Source organism: Eptesicus fuscus, chromosome 14 (genome assembly GCF_027574615.1).
Source record: "Eptesicus fuscus isolate TK198812 chromosome 14, DD_ASM_mEF_20220401, whole genome shotgun sequence".
NCBI lineage: Eukaryota > Metazoa > Chordata > Mammalia > Chiroptera > Vespertilionidae > Eptesicus > Eptesicus fuscus.
The window spans coordinates 18,782,280-18,800,828 of NC_072486.1; the positions used below are offsets into that span (position 1 = coordinate 18,782,280).

General features: G+C 34.0%; 1 protein-coding gene across 1 annotated transcript in view; it reads left to right on the plus strand.

The window, feature by feature from the left end:
- Window positions 1–18,549, plus strand: part of AGMO (alkylglycerol monooxygenase) — a 283,516-nt gene that overhangs the window by 118,409 nt on the left and 146,558 nt on the right. The window contains exon 5 of the mRNA XM_054726224.1: window positions 5,430–5,525. Coding sequence (XP_054582199.1) covers window positions 5,430–5,525 — 96 coding nt within the window. The remainder of the gene's footprint in view (window positions 1–5,429; window positions 5,526–18,549) is intronic.

Sequence of the window (18,549 nt, forward strand, 5' to 3'; positions counted from 1 at the left end):
CCCTGCTGGCTTGATCGCCCACAACTGCCCTCCCCTGCTGGCCATCTTTGACCACATGGGGGTGGCCATCTTGTGCGAGAGTGTGAGGGTCAATTTGCATATTACCTCTTTATTATATAGGAGATGTATTACAGATATCCCCCTTTCTTTCCCTTTTTATTGACCCCCTCCACCCTGCCCCCCCAGGCCTTCACCACACTATTCACCTCCATACAGATCCTATTTCCAATTAAGGTCACATTCGTCGGGAGTGGGGGTCCTATGTCTTCTTGGGAGTCACAATTCAACGTGTAACAGTATGATTATGGCTAGAATACAGGATGTATAAGAAGGTGGAATGAACAAATGAGGAAATGGATACACCCATAGACATGGGAACAGAAAGATGGGCCTAAAGCACTTATTCCAAAAGTACAACTTAAGATGTGTTTTAATGATAGAGATCACTACTTTCTATGTGCAAGCAGAAAATTGGGTTCTGTGTCACTATTAAACATAGACTTAAGAAATGTGGGATAGTTGCTTGATTATTCAATCTTTTGTTTCTCAGTTATGAAGAAAAATTGTTGTCTTTAAAGTAATGTCATTTAAAAATGAGAATCATAGACGTGCAGATATTAGCAACATTAAACTACTTTATTAAAGTAACATAGACGTTAGTCCTGGAGCTTAGAGATACTTATTTTATTTTTTTAAAATTAATTATTCACTGAACTTCAACCTTTATGCTTAGCAGCTTATTCATGGGCAGCTTTCCTCTCTCACTCTCTGCTTTTTCTCTCAATTGTCATGCTTCATGGCTTTATTTCCTACTTCCCTCAACCTAATTTCCACGATTTTGGACAGCAGTCCCCTGCCTTCAGTTACATCTGCATTGAACTCCCCAAGCTGTGCTTGAATCCAGTCACCCACCTACTGCACTCCCACACTCTGACCGTTGAGAGTCATGGTGTCCTCCAGCACCAGCTGGGCAGTGCAGTGCTCCTCGGTATATGGCTTCCAGATACAGCTGAGCTGTCAGTGCTGCTCACCAAACTGGTCACAGGAGCCTTCTGCCTGCCTGGGAGGAGCCTTGCCAGAACTGCTGTCTCTTTCTGTCAGCCAATGGATGTCTCTTAAACTTCACAGAGAAATGTTTTCCCACTCTCTAATTACTGTTCAGATATCTTCATTAAGATTTGTGAATTTATAAGTACATGTGGTTTCTTACCTCTACTTTTTTTATTTTCACTCGTTTTTTTTTTACTAAATTTTTACATGGCTACTAATAAATTTAAAAAATTACATATGTGGCTCACATTATATTTCTATTGGAGCTTTTCTCAGGCAAGTACATACATATATACCTCATTTTTTTATTGTTTAAAATATTACATATGTCTCCTTTTCTCCTGATTAACCTCCCCCCCCCGGGGCCACTCTCACCCCCCAGGACAAGCCCCCACCACCCCAGTGTCTGTGTCCGTTGGTTATGCTAATATACCTGCATAAAAGTCCTTTGGTTGATTTCTAACCCCCACCCCCCTCCCCTGCCTTCTCTCTGAGGTTGAATGGTCTGTTCAGTGTTACCTTGTCTCTGGATCTATTTTTGTTCATCAGTTTATGTTGTTCATTATATTCCAAATATGGGTGAGATCATGTGATATTGATCTACTTTTATAGAAAATGTTCACCTCTCTTCAGCAGTTCTAGTCCTTAGATTATTACATTGCTTCTATCTTACTTTCTTTCTTGGACTTTGATCAACTACTTTTGGCATTTGTCCCTCTTCTTCCCACCTGGTTCCTTCTAAATACACCATAAATATACTAACATCTTCCACATTTAAAAATTAAAACTCCTTGCTCATCCACATGTTCTTTCCAAGGAATACCTCCAGCTCACTCCTTCCTTGTTCAAGAAAGAAATAAGTAATATCTACCTCTAGTCCACCAGTTTCTCTGAGTGATTTTTAAACTTACTTAGGTCTGAATTCTAGACTTACTGCCTCACTGATCCACATGCAAATTCAGTGTCATTTTTAGTTTAATTGATGTTTGCACAACATATTTGCTTACTCAACAGCTTCTGTGGGATATACTAGTACTACAAGGACTCCAATAAAACATTTCCTAAGTTGAACTTTATAACCTTTTCTTCCTCCTGTTCAATGTTTTGATGAACATCGTGCAAAAAGCAAGCCAGAAATCTGGGTGTCTTCTGATACTCTTCTGTCCCTCTAATCTTCTATGTTTAAATAGTTAGATCTCTTTTAGTATTCTGCCTTTCCCTCCCCCGGCTACTTTTGTAGTTAAATGTGCATGATCTTTCACTGGGCTATTAAAATATATTTCAAACCCATTTTTATATTTCTGACAAGCTTTAAAAAACACCATTAACTGCACCTTCCTGGCCTATGATAAATTCAGTGTCCTTAGAATGGCATTAAAAAGCTTTTCCTTTGGTTTGACTGATGTCTAAATTATCTTATCACAGACTCCCTGATGAAAGATGTGGAATGTTTCTTTAGAAAATTGACATTCCCTCATGAACACAAGTTTACACTTCCTTTTGGTGAGATTAAAGATGTTCACGGACTCCTTGAGATCTATATATGAGTCTCATGGTCCCAAATAGACTCTTGCCACATTCTCCAATACCTTCAGCAATGCCAAAATACTTACATTTCCCCCTAAATGCGATATTGTTTCTTGCTCAGAGTACCCCTCACACAACCCCACCTTCCTCCTTCACTACAGGAATAGACTAAAACACTCACCTTCTCTCTCCTTTAGCCTGAGGTCACCCTGAGGCTTATCCTTATTCCTCCTCACACACACACACACAGGTCTGGGTTATTCCTCTCCTTTAAGCGAAATAAGCCAGTCAGAGAAAGATAAGTATCACATGATCTCACTCATCTGTGGAATCTAATGAACAAAATAAACTGATGAACAAAATAGATCCAGAGACATAGAGGCATGGCACAGACTTTTGAATCTTAGGGGGAAGGTGGGGTTGTATGCATATTTGCATAACCCAGGGACACAGACAATAGGGTGATGAAGGGCTGTGGCTGGGTTGTGGGGGCGGGATGGGGAGAGCTCGAATGGGTCAATGAGGAAGAAAGGAACATATGTAATATTTTCAACAATAAAGATTAATAAAAATAAAATTCAATTATAAAAAAAGAACTTATTAGATATGACTTCTATCAAAAGATAATAAAATAACCTATGGTAGACCAGTGTAACCTTAAGAATCTTGGAGTGAGAATGACATGAGTTTGGATGCATGTCAGAAATTGATATATTTGTTAAATAGTATAATGTCTCCTGGCAGGTTCTGAGAGTTTAAGTTTGAAGAAGGAGAAATTTATTCTGTCAAATTAGTACCATTTGAGGCTTTCTGATGGAAGGGGCATTTCAATTGGTTTTAAAAATTATAGAGAATTTGGGAATGCAAAGATTGGAGGTAGAGAAGATGAGTGATAATTCTCAGACCTCAATGACATTACCAAGCTATAGAAATTAGAATTTTGATTATATCATTAGATTCTTTTTACAGTACTATGCTAATCACAAGAATTTAAATTTCATGTGATTCATGTCACTCCCTGACCTTACTTCCTTTCTTTATTTCTTACTAGAAAGGTGATTTTCTGACATTCATGCTGAGTTCATTTTTCTAATTGTCAGTTCATATATTTAATGATTTGTAAGAACTGAGACATTGTTTCCTCAAGTGTGTTTTTAGGAAATCCAATCCTATGGAAAACTTATTAAGAAAGTATTCTATAGGGTAACAGACTTGTGGTTGATGACAGAGTGGTAAAGGCTCTGAGAAGTTCTGCGCTGAACTCCACTTGTTTAACTCACCACTTCACAATTTATATGAGCGTAGAACCCCCTTTTCCATAATCGCTGTTACTATCTCAAAGGATTATTTCTCCATACTTTGGGGTATTATAATGAACCATGAATATTCATCTGGTATGCACTCTCTTTCCAAATAGACTATTTATTAAGAATCCAAGTTGTCTTACATTTTTACTCACATCTTAAAGATTGCAAAATACTCCTTAACTCATATGTCATATATGTTATGAACCTATTGTAAGAGAACTGTTTTTATATATTACAAAAAAATTCATATTACAGTATCACAGATCTTTTGGAACCAAAACTATGGCTAGATTTCAAATGGTTTTCCTCTTCACAATACATTTGAGGAAACTGAAGCCTAGAGAAGTTTAAGAACTTTGTGAATGTCATAGAGAGATTCTGTAGTAGAACCAAAGCTTAAAAGTGCATATCTTGAAGAGCCCAATACTTTTTTTGTTGCTCACTAATCTAATTTATTGCTTAATGATGCATTTATAAATGATGAAACTGATCCTGTTTATTATGACAGTTGAGATTTTTCCTGGCTTAAGTTTAGAAACAGAAGCCAGAAGAGTTTATGTAAATGACCAATTTCTACTACATAATCATTACTAAACATTGTTGAAATATATTTGGCCTAATTGAGAACAAAACCTTTAAAATAATTTAGAAATAAAAATTTAACATTCAGAAGAAATATTTTTAATATCTAGAATGTTGGAAATATTAACTCTACAAAATACAAAACATAAAGAGGAAGTCAGCTTCTTTTCATTCCTATTTGGTTGTTTAGTGTTTTTGTTTAATAAGATGTTTTCCTACAACATGAAACCACTCTTGGGGATCAAAGTCATTAGGAGAACACAGCAGATTGTGTTTATTAGTTGATTCTAACCAGTTCTGCGGTTTAAGCATAATTTGTTTTTTTAAGGCAGAGACATTTCCATCTGTTAGGAAATATTCAACTTTAAAATTTGTTTCTACTATTGCACTATATCATAGGCCCTGACTTGCTAACTTTGGAAAAATTAGAATATATTGTACCCTCAATCAACCACATAAAAACAAATCTGAAAGGGCAAATTTATTTTACCCTCTCTTGATATAAAATCACTTTTTTAGTATAATTTCATGTTACTACTAAAAATGCCAGGGTATACTACAGACATTGGGAGTTGTCGAGGTATGAAGGCACATGATCCTGCATTTCTTTTACTTAAAGAAAGTGAGTGTTTGTGTCCGTATAGAAAATCTCTTTAAGTCCAGGAAGCATATCTAGTCTTTTGAGGATTAAGGATATAACACACCACGGATGGTATTTTTAACTAGACAACATGAAGTGCAAAATAGCTCCAAGTGAACTTAGCTCTGTCTCCAACTTTATCACCATGTGGAAAACTAATGTTGCAAAGTCAAACATGACAATAAAACATAAGAAATAAGGTAAATTTGTGAAAGAATAAGGTATATTTGCTGAAGTATATACTCAGATGTTGAACCATTAGTAATAATATATGTTATGTTGAGAAATAATATGTGCAAATTTAAAAATTTTTAATCTTTCAGATATTCTACTCTCCCCTGGCCCTCTTTGTACCACCTTCAGTATATGCTGTTCATCTTCAGTTCAATCTCCTCTACCAGTTTTGGATCCACACAGAGGTAAATCCTTTTATTTATTTTTTTTTAAGTTTTATACCTAACTAGCCTGCAGCAATGTCCTGGAAATCCACTAGCAGCTGATTTATTGTGTAAGAAAATCTTTGTCTGCATTCTTTAAGGAGAAACATCTGTTCATTTTTATTCCTTTTTACTGAATATATATTGCAAAGTTTATAAGAAGCAATGAGGCCAGTTGGTCTCAATTAAATAAAACCATTTTTGAACTATTAAGTACCAAAACATTTTAATACTTTATTCAATACAATATCTTCCTGTATTGCAGTTTATTAAACATTGTTTGCCAAAAGATGTTGAAATTTATTTTAATATAAAGATATAAATTTATATATATAAAATTTATGTGTTTCTAAATATATATAATATCTACATATAAATATTATTTATAAATTATTCCATAATATAACTTAGTATTATATATTAATATATATTTAATTACATATATAAATGTATAATATTTATACATTACATAAGTGGGAAGTTCTTTAAAATTTCTTGACAAAATTTTAATGCCTAAAGAAATTATAAAAATATTTTTTGTTTGGAAATCTTGCTTTAATTTTAGAGTTTGAATTTTATTTAAAAGGTGTTCAATATATTGTTAGGGTAGGTTTTTTCCCACCAGAAAAATGAACAGATATAATTTCTTGGGTCTTCTGTGATACCTCAAGTTGTCAGACTTGAATGTTTGTAGAAAGATCATTATGGAGCTGATTGGTTTATGAACTATTGTACTGAACTGGTTGTTAAGTACCACAAAAATCACAGACCCAGAAAACTTCTTACTTATACACATGAAAACCCTTTCAAGCATTTGGTATTTATTGGAGGTCTTTTGAAGTTCTATAGGAAGCACATTGACAGGTGTTGCAACTGGTTGAACAATACCGCAAATCACAGCTGCATTAGATGACAGAGCTTGATGCAACAAAGAGCATTATTTCATTAATCTGCAGTATTTCATGCTACTGACTTACCTGGAATAGAGAGACTGTTACCATGACTTTGGGCATATGTGGCATTATTAGAAGATCTGTTATGAAATAGCATTGGATTTTATGGTAGTTGACATACATCAAACAGTCAATATTATAACCATCTGAAAGAGTTGTTGAGGTCAATTCTGACTCTAGAGGTCAAAGACCAAATTTGTTTAAATCACGGAGGGAAGCTTTCTGATGATTTACATGGAGGGGACAAAGGAGAATTACATTTTTATAACAGCTCTGCTCCAGGTCATGCCATGTGTTGGGTTCACGAATTAGTTTGGATACAGAACAATGGTGCCTAAGTAAAGTCTGCCTTTTCCTGTGTCCCTATAAGAGGATCATGAGCCAGGGCTTGAGTACCATCTTAGGAAGAAAGGGAGAGTGGAGGAAAGCCATTGATGGGGCATTTCTTTCAAGCTCAGAACTTCCAGGTGGCTTCACTTCCAACTCAAAAGCAATGCATCAGAACTCTCACTTATATTATACACCATGCTTTTGAATGTACTGTACAATGTGTATAACTACAGTTGAGTTGCACAGGAAGCAAGAGCACACTTTCTGAAATTAAGGTTTGGATGATGGAATTTTAAATTATATTACTAGCTGTGAATATATTTCTAAGGGTGGTTTTTTTTTTTTTGCAACTGTGTATTCAATTACATTATTGATATAGATAGCATATTACCATTTCTTTACAAATAATAAAATAATTTAGGAAATAAAACTAAGATATTTGTATCAGCGGCTGCTTTTAGAGAAAGGGGCAAGTGAAATAGATTGGGGAAAAGACAGCTTTTAAAAAATTATTCTTATCATGTGCTTTCTCTACTTTTTCAATTAAAGTTTAATGCACATTAAATTTAAAAATAAAAACTGAAAACAATTACCTCAGTCTGAAAAAATACCCACTTTATGCCTCTTTAGGCCACTTGAGCACTGCTTCATTTCAGGCATCTTACTTGGTGGTTAATTCACAGAAACAATATGTGAGCCATAGACATGACAGTGTTGGCCAAAGTCTGCACATTCCTGAATGGAAATTTGACTCTTACAGTTATTTCACTTCTGCTGACCTCCATAAAATCAGTTCTCACTCGGAAGGGAATCTGGCCTGAAGGAGGTACTGATTTTCTAAAAGTGAAGAAAAGTTCATTCCCTTCTATCAATCAGGCTAAGATAAGATGCACAAAAATAAATAATGCCTTTTAAAGATTCTATAGATCATAAAACAAACAAGAGTTTATAATCAAAATTTTGTTTACTTTTGGGTGACTTTAATGAAGAAACAACAGCATCTCTTCCCTTCCTCTCTTTTGAAAGTTACAAAAATTCTGCTTGAAACTATACTCTTGCTTAATTTTTATGACTACATTTTTGTTTATTCATTCACTTTAAATGTCTGCAGCATATAGTTATACTCTTTCCTTGTGAATATACTAAAGGCAATCAGAAAATCTTACTACATGTTTTAAATGTAATTAGTGTGGAATGTTATAACTATTTTAGAGACATTAGATGATATTTGGGTGTTAGCTGATTTCTACAATACAGAAGTAATAGTATCATTATCTGTAACCTTCCAGTTATCTTAAATTTACTCTCATGTGTTCATGTACATATTAGATGATGCTTGGGCAGAGAAATGTAACAGAAATAATTATTTGGTATTGAATATTTACACCATGTAATTAAATTATCTGTATAGTGCTCAACTGAGAGAGATTTGTGTGCAGATAGTGTGGTTCCTCCTTCTGTGGTTCCATGAGAGGGGTCCCACTTTAAATTTCCAGTCCGTAGATCAAAATTCCATCTCTGACCCCTATACTAATGAGACTAGAATTTTCATTTTGAACTCCCCCCCGCCTTCCTTGTATCACATTCTTTAGGACAGCCATTCTATTCGAATACTTTGCCAACTATATCCACCAAACACAAACATTGCCATCACTGAAAGTGGACAAACTCTGAAGAAAACAAATTCTTCTCATTAGCAATCTTTATACTCCACCAACTCTCCCAATCATATCTTTCACTGAGGATGTATTTATGTTAGACCTATATGTAGGGTCAATAGAAATCAGAGTATAGGAGAATTGCAGAAATGCAGTGTGCAGAATTAGAAAGCAAATGGAATATGCAGTAGAACAATGAGGCAATATAACTGAAGTGACAAGAGAAGCCAGAAATTTGCAGAAGCTAGGACATATAGAGAGGAAGAGGAAAATGTAGCTTTATGGCAACAAAACAATAGACTAGTAGCAACATGAGCAAATATTTACGAAATTTAGCCCTAGCTGGTTTGGCTCAGTGGATAGAGCCATTGGCCTGTGGACGGAAGGATTTGGGGTTCGATTCTGGTCAAGGGCATGTACCTTGGTTGCAGGCTCCTCCCCAGCCCTGGCCCTGGTTGGGGCACATGCAGGAGGCAACAAATGAATGCATTTCTCTCACATTGATATTTCCCTCTGTCTCCCACTTTCTCTAAAAATCAATGGAAAAATATCTTCAGATAAGGATTAAAAAATTAAATATACAATTAACATGCCCTGGATCTCATGATAAGTAAATGTCAAAGCCAGGTTTTGTAACAGGTAGTCAGGATCCATATTCCTTGCTCTTACCCACTACACTATAAAGCTTCCCTGTAGATGGGTCATTTCTGATCTTAATGTTATAATAAAATTGCCACTACGTGTTAAGCATCCAGTATGTTCCAAGCAAAAAGTGTTGTATTTAATTTCCATAAAGTAATTTGAATCACTGAAGACCAATTAAACTTTTACAGGTTGTAAAGAATGAATATAAATTCAAGTAACTTCAGTTAATGGGGTTTTATTTTAAGGGTACATGTAGAAGTACATGTAGCAGGAAACCATTCTAGAAATTTAATAGACAATTTCAGAAAACTGGAATTTTTATATTCACCAACTCTGTAACAAACACTGTCCCTTTTAAAGCTAAGAATATTGAGATCATACAGTTTATATAAGGTAACATGGTTGGTTTCAGTGCTTGCATTTTGGCCATTATTCACCCATTGCACTTCCTCTTCAAACAATGTATTTATTCAGTATATCTCCATAGATGGCAACAGGGTTCATAAAGATCCTATATGGCATAGTGGAAAGATCAAGGCTGTGGGTTATTTAACACAGAAATGAGGTGTAATCTTGCCTGTTCCAAATTATCATGTAACCTCTATACACATCTACTTGTTCTTCTTCAAATTTAATCTATTCTCTGAGGCTAGTCCCACTGTACAACATTTGGTGTGATATTCTATTGCTTGCTGAATAAAAGTCTAAATTTTTTTGCATTTCATGTTTCTCATGCACTGCCTTCTCTTGATGCACATGCCATTACTTTCCATTCTGTGCAATTCAATCAAGCTAGACCATTTTCCATTTCCCATATACATCTGATGTGTAATCATAGTTTCTCTCATTTTCATATTTTCTACACATTGCTATTCTATATGTTTTTCAAGGTCCAACTCAAATTCTTCTTCATAAAGTGTTTTCTCTTTTACGAGCAAGTACCTATGTAACTTAGATTGTGTGTCAGTCACTATACTACGATTTCACAAGAGCTACTTAATTGATCATCATACAACCCTGTGGTTTCAATTCAAAGTGAGGAAATTGAAACTATGTAAAGATTAAGGAAATTATCTAATGTTGTTGCAGCTAAATGATAGTAGATCCATGATTCAAAGCCTGGTAAATAATTCTCTCTCATTTCCTCATCTGAAATATAGTATCATTGATTTTACATTTCTTAGAGAATTCATAGTTTGCCTAGAACTGCCGCAATATATGCCTATTTTCCTGGCATAATTGTTAATAGCGCAGCTATATAATCTCTTAAATTATTCATTATACACTTGAGTTTTCCTCTTACAGTGCTCTTTAATCTCTCTTTCCCTTTCCGTTTTCATTGCCTCACCTTAATTTAAGGTTCTACCATTAATTACATAGATGGTTACAATAGAATTCTATTTATTTTCTATTCCTACAAACTCTTTTCTCTCCCATATATTTCAATACATGAACTGGGATGATCATTTTAGGAGCCAATGATTAAAACACTCCTAACATGTGAATAAACATCAACAACAGGAGATTTCAAATGGTTCTATTGCCTACAAGATAAAATCAAACACCTAAAATTCACCAATAAGTTTCAGGGCCCTTACAATATAAGCTTTGCTTACCCCTCCATTCTCATCCCATTAGCTGGTCCAGTTAAACCACACCGTTTTTTACTTCCGAAGTACAGCAAATACTTATTCATTATGAGTATTTGCATATGCTCTCTCTGGGAAGCTCTTTTTCCAAACATTCTTCATAATACAATTCAGTTACTACTTCCTCTGGAATGTCTTTTTCACCTCCTAGAGTTAAGTGCACTTTTCTTTAAACTATTTCTGCCATATCCATATTGGCAGTTACTGATTAAGAACATGAGTTTGTTGGGGGATATAAATGAAATAACACATTAGTTCCTTTATATGGGGAGAATCCAATTAATGGTGATGACGTTTAATTCTATATTGTATGTGTTGCTTAATTCTGTCTCTTCCATTATTCTCTGAATTCCTTGATAGCTAAAAATTAGTGTTAGATATATATATATATTATGTATGTATATATTTGTATTTATATATGGAATATACTTACACCCTATCTTCTTATAGAGTGTACATTTCGAACAGTTATGTTTACGCATCTCTTGGAATTATAAGGAATTTGGGGGAAGAAGTTATATTTCAAAATATATGCTTTTGAAAAATATTTATTTTAACAAAATCAAATTTTATGCTTTTTTTCTATCAAGTTCTTATTCAAAAAGTACCTACTCCTATCCCCCCCTCCCCCTTGTTTTTTCTTTAAAATAATATGGGATATTTCTAGTTACAATCCTCTCTTCTCACTATTCTTCCTTCTTTAAAATATAATTTACTTCACCATTTTTATACTGTCTCTATGTGATTTCATGTTTAGTCTATAGCTGTAATGTAAATTCTCTTAAGGATTTGCAATCAATGTTTCCACTGTCTCACTTAACACATTCACAGGAACATTTGACACCACCCTGAGTCAACATGTCTAAAATGTACTTCATTATGACTCAAATCAGCTGCTCTTTTTTACTTCCATTGTTCCTTAAAGTCAACATCAAGATAAAACCTTATTGTCACCTTGTCGATTTTCTCTCTTTTGTGGACTATCTTTAATCCAAATCCTATACATATTCTCTCTATAAATGATCTTTTGTGCTATTATACACTTCATTTTAAAATAATTTACTTGTTGTGAATAATGTGCTTGTTCATGTATAAAATGTATTAGATACATAAATGTCTTTGAAATACACATATTTCAAAAATATTTCATGAGCACCTACTCTGTGCCAAAGAGGCTATCAGCCCTCTGACCTGAATCAGCACCCCTTGTTAGTAGCATTTTGAGGATTACAGTCTTCTTCAAGAATCTGTTAGATTCTAGTGACTCTTTCCTAAAGGGGAAGAAAAAAACTTCAAAAATATGTTATTAAGCTTCTGAAACTCATCCATATATTGCCTAAAAATTCATAGGTAATTTTTAAAAAATGTCTGCTGTGAAAGAGCTGGAATGTGAGGCTTTCAGACACAAGATATATTATGGGGATCTGCTTATCAGAATTGGAGAGGAGGACATCTTTGGAACAAGGGAAACATAATTGCTAAGACATAATGGTTAAAAGTACATATTTTGTCATCAAAAGTAAATCTATCCTCTATTAGTATGTTCCCAGAACCTAAAAGGGTACCTCTAAATGGAAAATTAAGAAATGTTTCTTTTATGAATAGTTATGAATATTTTGTAGAGTTATTTGAACTCTTTAACCTTGCTTCCTAATCTGTTAAGCGAAAGTAATCATGCCTACCCCATAGGAGTGTTATGAGGATTGATGAAATTATGTATATATTAAGTGTATAGTCTTGGAAATAATATGCTTTTAACAAATGGTAGTTATTATAGAAAATCCAAGAGACTACAAATTGGAATCCTATGTAATAAAAGGCTAATATGCAAATCAACCGAACGTCAGAATGACTGGTCGCTATGGCGTGCACTGACCACCAGGGGGCAGACGCTCAACGCGAGAGCTGCCCCCTGGTGGTCAGTGTGCTCCCACAGGGGGAGCTCCGCTCAGCCAGAAGCCGGGCTCATGGCTGGTGAGCACAGCGGTGGTGGCAGGAGCCTCTCCCACCTCCACAGCAGTGCTAAGGATGTCTAACTGACAGCTTAGGCTGGATCCCTGAGGGGTCCCAGACTACGAGAGGGTGCAGGCAGGGGGCTGAGGGACCATCCCCCTCCCCCAGTGCACTAATGTCATGCACCGGGCCTCTAGTTAGTACTTAAAAGTCTGAGCTAGAATAGAAGTAAGTATAACTCTTGTGATCACCACATGGATCAAAATTATCTGGGTGCTTACTCAAGATAAAGAATGATGGTCACCTTTTAACAGAATCTAAATTTCTGGTGAGGGTAAGAATCCCCATTTGAACAAACACCCCTAAAGGGATTAGACTTAACATTGACGTGTTAAAGTTTGAATACAGGAGGTGACAGTAAACTTATTGAAGACAAATACTATATTTTATTCCTCTTTGCTTTCCTATTGTCTTGAACTTGAATGACTATCAGCAAATACATTCTTAATTAATGAATGAATTGACCATGTTAACTAGATTCTTTATAATATATACATTTATTGGAGAACATGAAGAAAATACTCATAGAAAAGTCTTGGATCAGAGAGGACTAAATTATGTGTCCTCCAAAATCTATGTTTAAGCCCTCATCTCCCACTTAATGGTATTTGGAGATGGGAGGTAATTGGGTTATGAGAGTGGAGCCCTCATGATGGGATTAGTACCCTTATTAAAAAGAGACATTAAAAGAAAGAGGATATAGCAGGAAAGCCATTCTCACCAAACACTGAATCTGCTGGCACCTTGATCTTGGACTTCCTAGCCTCCATCACTGTGAGAAATAAATGATTGTTGTTTAAGCCTTCCAGCCTGTTATGTTTAGTTATAATATCCCAAACTGACTAAGACAGGATGCATTGATTAAAGAAAAATTCTGAGGGGACAGGGGACAGATGATACACCTTAGCTAGTCTTTAGAAGAAAACTATGCAAATGGACATAGGGTAAATGAACTTAAGAAAAACAAGTATTTGTAACTTCTAATCTACTGACTTAAAATTCACTCTATTATATTTGACTTTAAAAATTAGTATACAAATGTTTTTAACAGATCAAACTTTATAATAGGTGACAATCAGGAGATCTGACCTATGCGATTATAAGATTTGAAATGCAGATTTATGTGTTTTATTCATAAAAGTACCTAATGCTTAGACAGTGCCAGGTACATGGCTGGTAATCCATTAACATTTGTTGATTAATGAATCTAGAAGCAACACCTGAAATTGGAAATTTGTTTTAATGATGTCAGCCACAATGTACTGAGTTTTAGAATGAGTTAAATGTTTGAAGAATGCATTATATAACTACCTGGATGGGATTGAACAAAAACTACTTAACCTCTCAATTTATCAGTCACTTTCTTTTATCAGAATACTGCTACTACTACTATTATTACTACTAATGTGGTTCATTTTCTCACTGAGTGTTCAAACTGGTAAATATAAAATGGTGTCACAGGAATGAAGTTTTACATGGTTTTGCTTATGAATGTTCACCGTTTTCCTTCTGTCAATTTAATAGGTGTTTTTTAAAAACAGTCACTTGGAATCAACCTTCCTTTGAAGGAACATATTCAGCAGTTACTTGCATTCATTTTTCCAGGAAAAGTCAAAAGTGTTATCCAAAATGTAAGCTGAGACAATTTTTTTTAAATGCTAACTTATCCAGCTCTTGTCCTCTTATTTGAGGAATAATTCAATCTTAAGTGACAAGAATCAGCCTTCAAGATAATTTATTATAAATACAGTCATTTAGAACTATTGTTTATTGTATAAACATAGCCTAGTCTCATTCTTCTTAAAACTAAGCTTTTAACTCGTTAACCCTGTGGTATAGATACATCAGAAATTTACTCCCTATGAAGCTCTTTATGATCCCAACAGCCCTGATTCTTCCAGATTGTTTTATTTCCAAACTAAAAATATTGTTTTTTCACTCTTTAGTGTGGAAATTTAGCTACCTCCATATTACATGCTTACTGAAGTAGAAAACTGCCTAATCAGATAGGAAAACATTTGGCTGTGAATAAATCAGCATTTGCTGAGGATTTCAAAGTGTGAAAGTAGGCAGGCAAGCACATATCCTACGAGCTTTGCTTTATCTTGCTTCCCTGTAGAGAAATCATAGGCTAATATGGCTGCCCCTGCCATCTGTCTAAATACTTGAGTTGTTGTCTTGAATTAACACAGCAGAACTAGTGGGGGATGTAATTAAGATTTTATTTTTACACTTTATCACCAGATGCTCTGCAATATAAATTATCCATAAATGTTCAGATTGATTAAGTTTTTAACAAAGAAATACAATTACTTTAATATGATAAGTTATAGTGTTCATGGGTTTTATCCATTTTCTAAAACTACATGAATTGCTATAGATTTTCTTGAGAGTGAAAAACATAATCCTATATATATTCAAATAATAAAAGCTGATATTGTCACTCATTCTCCCTTAACTCAATAAATAATTAAATTACCAGCTATTAAATGGTAATTTCTATTGTTCCACACTGTGATCTTTCAAGAGATTTTAACACAGGCCCAGCCCATGTGGCTAATTGGTTGAGATTCCATCTATGAATCAGGAGGCCACAGTTCCATTCCCAGTCAGGACATATTCCTGGGTTGTGGGCTCAATTCCCAGTAAGGGGCATGCAGGAGGCAGCCAGTCAATGATTCTATTTCTATTCATTGATGTTTCTATTTCTCTCTCCCTCTTCCTTGCACTCTCAAATCAATAACAATAAAAAATAGAAAAGTAAATAAAACCTTTAAAAAATATCTTAAGATGGGCACTCAATAAATATCTATTGAATAAATTGAACCCACATAGGTTATTTTGATTTCCAAATAGTCAATTGAAGAAGTTTATCAACAAGGTAGAATTTTTACCAAAGATAATTTCAGCTTTTGACCTAGAAAACAAACTAAAATTTTTTGCATTTTTATTTTTAAATTAAATTTGTTGGGGTGGCATTGGTTAATAAAATTACTTAGGTTTCAAGTGTACAATTCTATAATACATCATCTGTATATTGCATTGTATGTTTACCACCCAAAGTCAAATCTCCTTCCATCACTATATATTGAAACCCCTGCTTCTTGTTAGATAATTCTTGTGCCAATTATAAATTCAAATTGGTTAGAAATTCAGATATCTGTACTGTGCAATATAGTAATTGAAAAAGAAAAAAAAAACTGATTTTCTCATTCTTCCACTAAAATAAGAAATAATTTTTAAAAATAACCTTTTTTGTAAAAGCTTTTTTTCTGAAATAGTTTTACCTTTCCACTGAAGAGTCCAATGGACTCTAAATAATCTTCCTGATTACTTATTTATTTTAAATATTTATTGTTGTATTTATTTTTGTTTCTAAAACGTAGTAAGTTCCATAGAAATTCAGTAGATGTTTGCTGAGTGAATGAACTGGCTGACAAGAGATTTCTTGCTCTGCTTATTACGGAAGTAGCTTTTAATAAAAGACTTGGATAAAAATGTATAAATACAAGTTTTAATCATTTTAAACATTTTTAATGGTAAGAGAAAACCTTTATTGATAGTTTGGTGCTTAAAATAATTGTTGATTGGCACATGAGTAGATATTCAAAATATGACAAATATGTTAATACATATTAATATATTAAAATGTATTAACATACACATTTTATTTATATATATTAATAATGTATATTAACATACTTGTTTTATTAATGCATATTAATAACACATTAATATACAGGTTTCCTATCTGTAAATAGGATTAACAACTGGAATATATAATTGAAAGGTCATAGAAATAGTTATAACCAACTTAAATTGCAAAAAGATATGCATGAGCCTATATTTGATTATAAAGATCTTTCCAAATAAAATACTCTCTAATTTTTTGCACACAGATGCACATGCACACATGCTTAGATAAAGAGATGGGGAAAAATAACAACAGGAAAGAATGGCGGGGAAAGGAAGGAGAAGGAGAAGGAAAGGAGGAGAGGAGGGGAGGAGAGAGGAAGGGAGAGAAGGGGAGGGGAGGAAGGAAGAAAGGGACACAGGGAAGAAGGGAAGAAAAAAGAAAGGAAGAAAATTTGACCAGGAAAAACCAGCTAATCATGGTATAATTATTAGTCTATTTCATTTTAGTTTGGGTTTGCATTGAACATTGCCACTAATTTACCTGAAAACTTTTGTCATTTTCACACTGCACTTCAAGCATATCTTTCTCAGTTCAGTAAAACATAACCATGATTTTTATATCAGATGATAAATGTATTAGGAGCTGGTTTAGTATTTCCCTTAAATACTTACTGCAGTGAAACATGGAGGCCCACAATGGTATGGGTCCCTCTGGAACATCAATCATACATGATGCTGTGAAGAAAAGTCTTGACTAGTTAGAGTCAATGTCATCACTCGAACCTATGCTCATCTGAATGCAGGCATTTTCCTACTATGGAGATTTTATTTCACTTCACCCCCAACCCAGTCACTCCTTAGCATTTATCATATTGTTAGCACATTCGTCTTTATAATGAGGATTCTGTAAAGCACACGCTTCTGAGGACATATTTTCCCTATTATGATTTTTCCCTCTCAGACAGGAAGCATGAATATGTGTAAGCATCTCTTATTTGGAAAGAACATTGTAATTAAGTGTAGGCATCTGCCTTCTTTCTGAAAAGTACTAATAAATATTCCTATGGCCTTTCAATAATATGTTCCAGTGCTTTTAGTGCCAATTTGCAGATAATGCAACATTCCCACTATTAGTCTAAAATTAAACAAAACAATATAATTAAGAGGGGTTTTTTAAATTGTATTTAGGATTTCTTTTCTCAACTTCAGTAGCCATAGTGAAGTGAGAAGAGGCAATTTTCCAAGCAATTCAGACAAAGAAAATACTTTTTTTGTCTTGAATTAACTGAATATTTTTGTTAAAAATGGCTTGTTCTTCAACTTGACCATTGGTTGTTTCTGTATTCTTAACTGACCTACAGAAATCTAACCAGTCAATGCTTCCCAATAAGAAGAATAAGAAAAATAATTAAGAAATGTGTAAAATGAAATACTTTTATAATAAATCATTGAGGACCAGGTTATAAAACCCTAAGAGAAAACTACAGGATGCATTGCTTCAAAGACCTAAAAAGCACCAAAAGTACCTAAAATACCATGAGAGGCAATATAGAAGCTGAAATCCCTGCAGTCTTTATAAATTCCAGGGTTTATTTTAATGGAAATGTAGTAAAAAGTATTTAGTTATTATTTTCCATTAAAGTTCTAAAAGAGTAAATTACTTTTACTTGATAGAAAAATTGCTAAACCTCTTAAAAGCAGAATGAAAGAAAACTAGAACGATTCTTGAACTAAAACACAAACAACTCTAGGGCTTCCTCCCAAGCTCTTTAAACTTGCATTAGAAATTTAATTTCTGTGAGCTTCATTTTTATGCTTTTTAAAATAATAGAATCTTAGATTCTATTATTTTTAAGTCCTCTGTACATTCTAAAATTTCATAATTTAAATTAATACATTTAAATTAAAAAAAAAGACAACTAACTTCTAAAAATGAAAATAGCTGCAATTATTTCCACAGTATTTTTCTGAAGTGATTCAAAGCTTTGGTAGAATTGCTAAATGACTGAATTTGCAAAAGTGGGCAATAATTGAGTTGTTATGCTCAACCCTTATTAATTATTAATGACTTCTCTTTGACTTTGAATCAGAAGGGTTTTCCACCAGAGAGGTTCTGACTGGG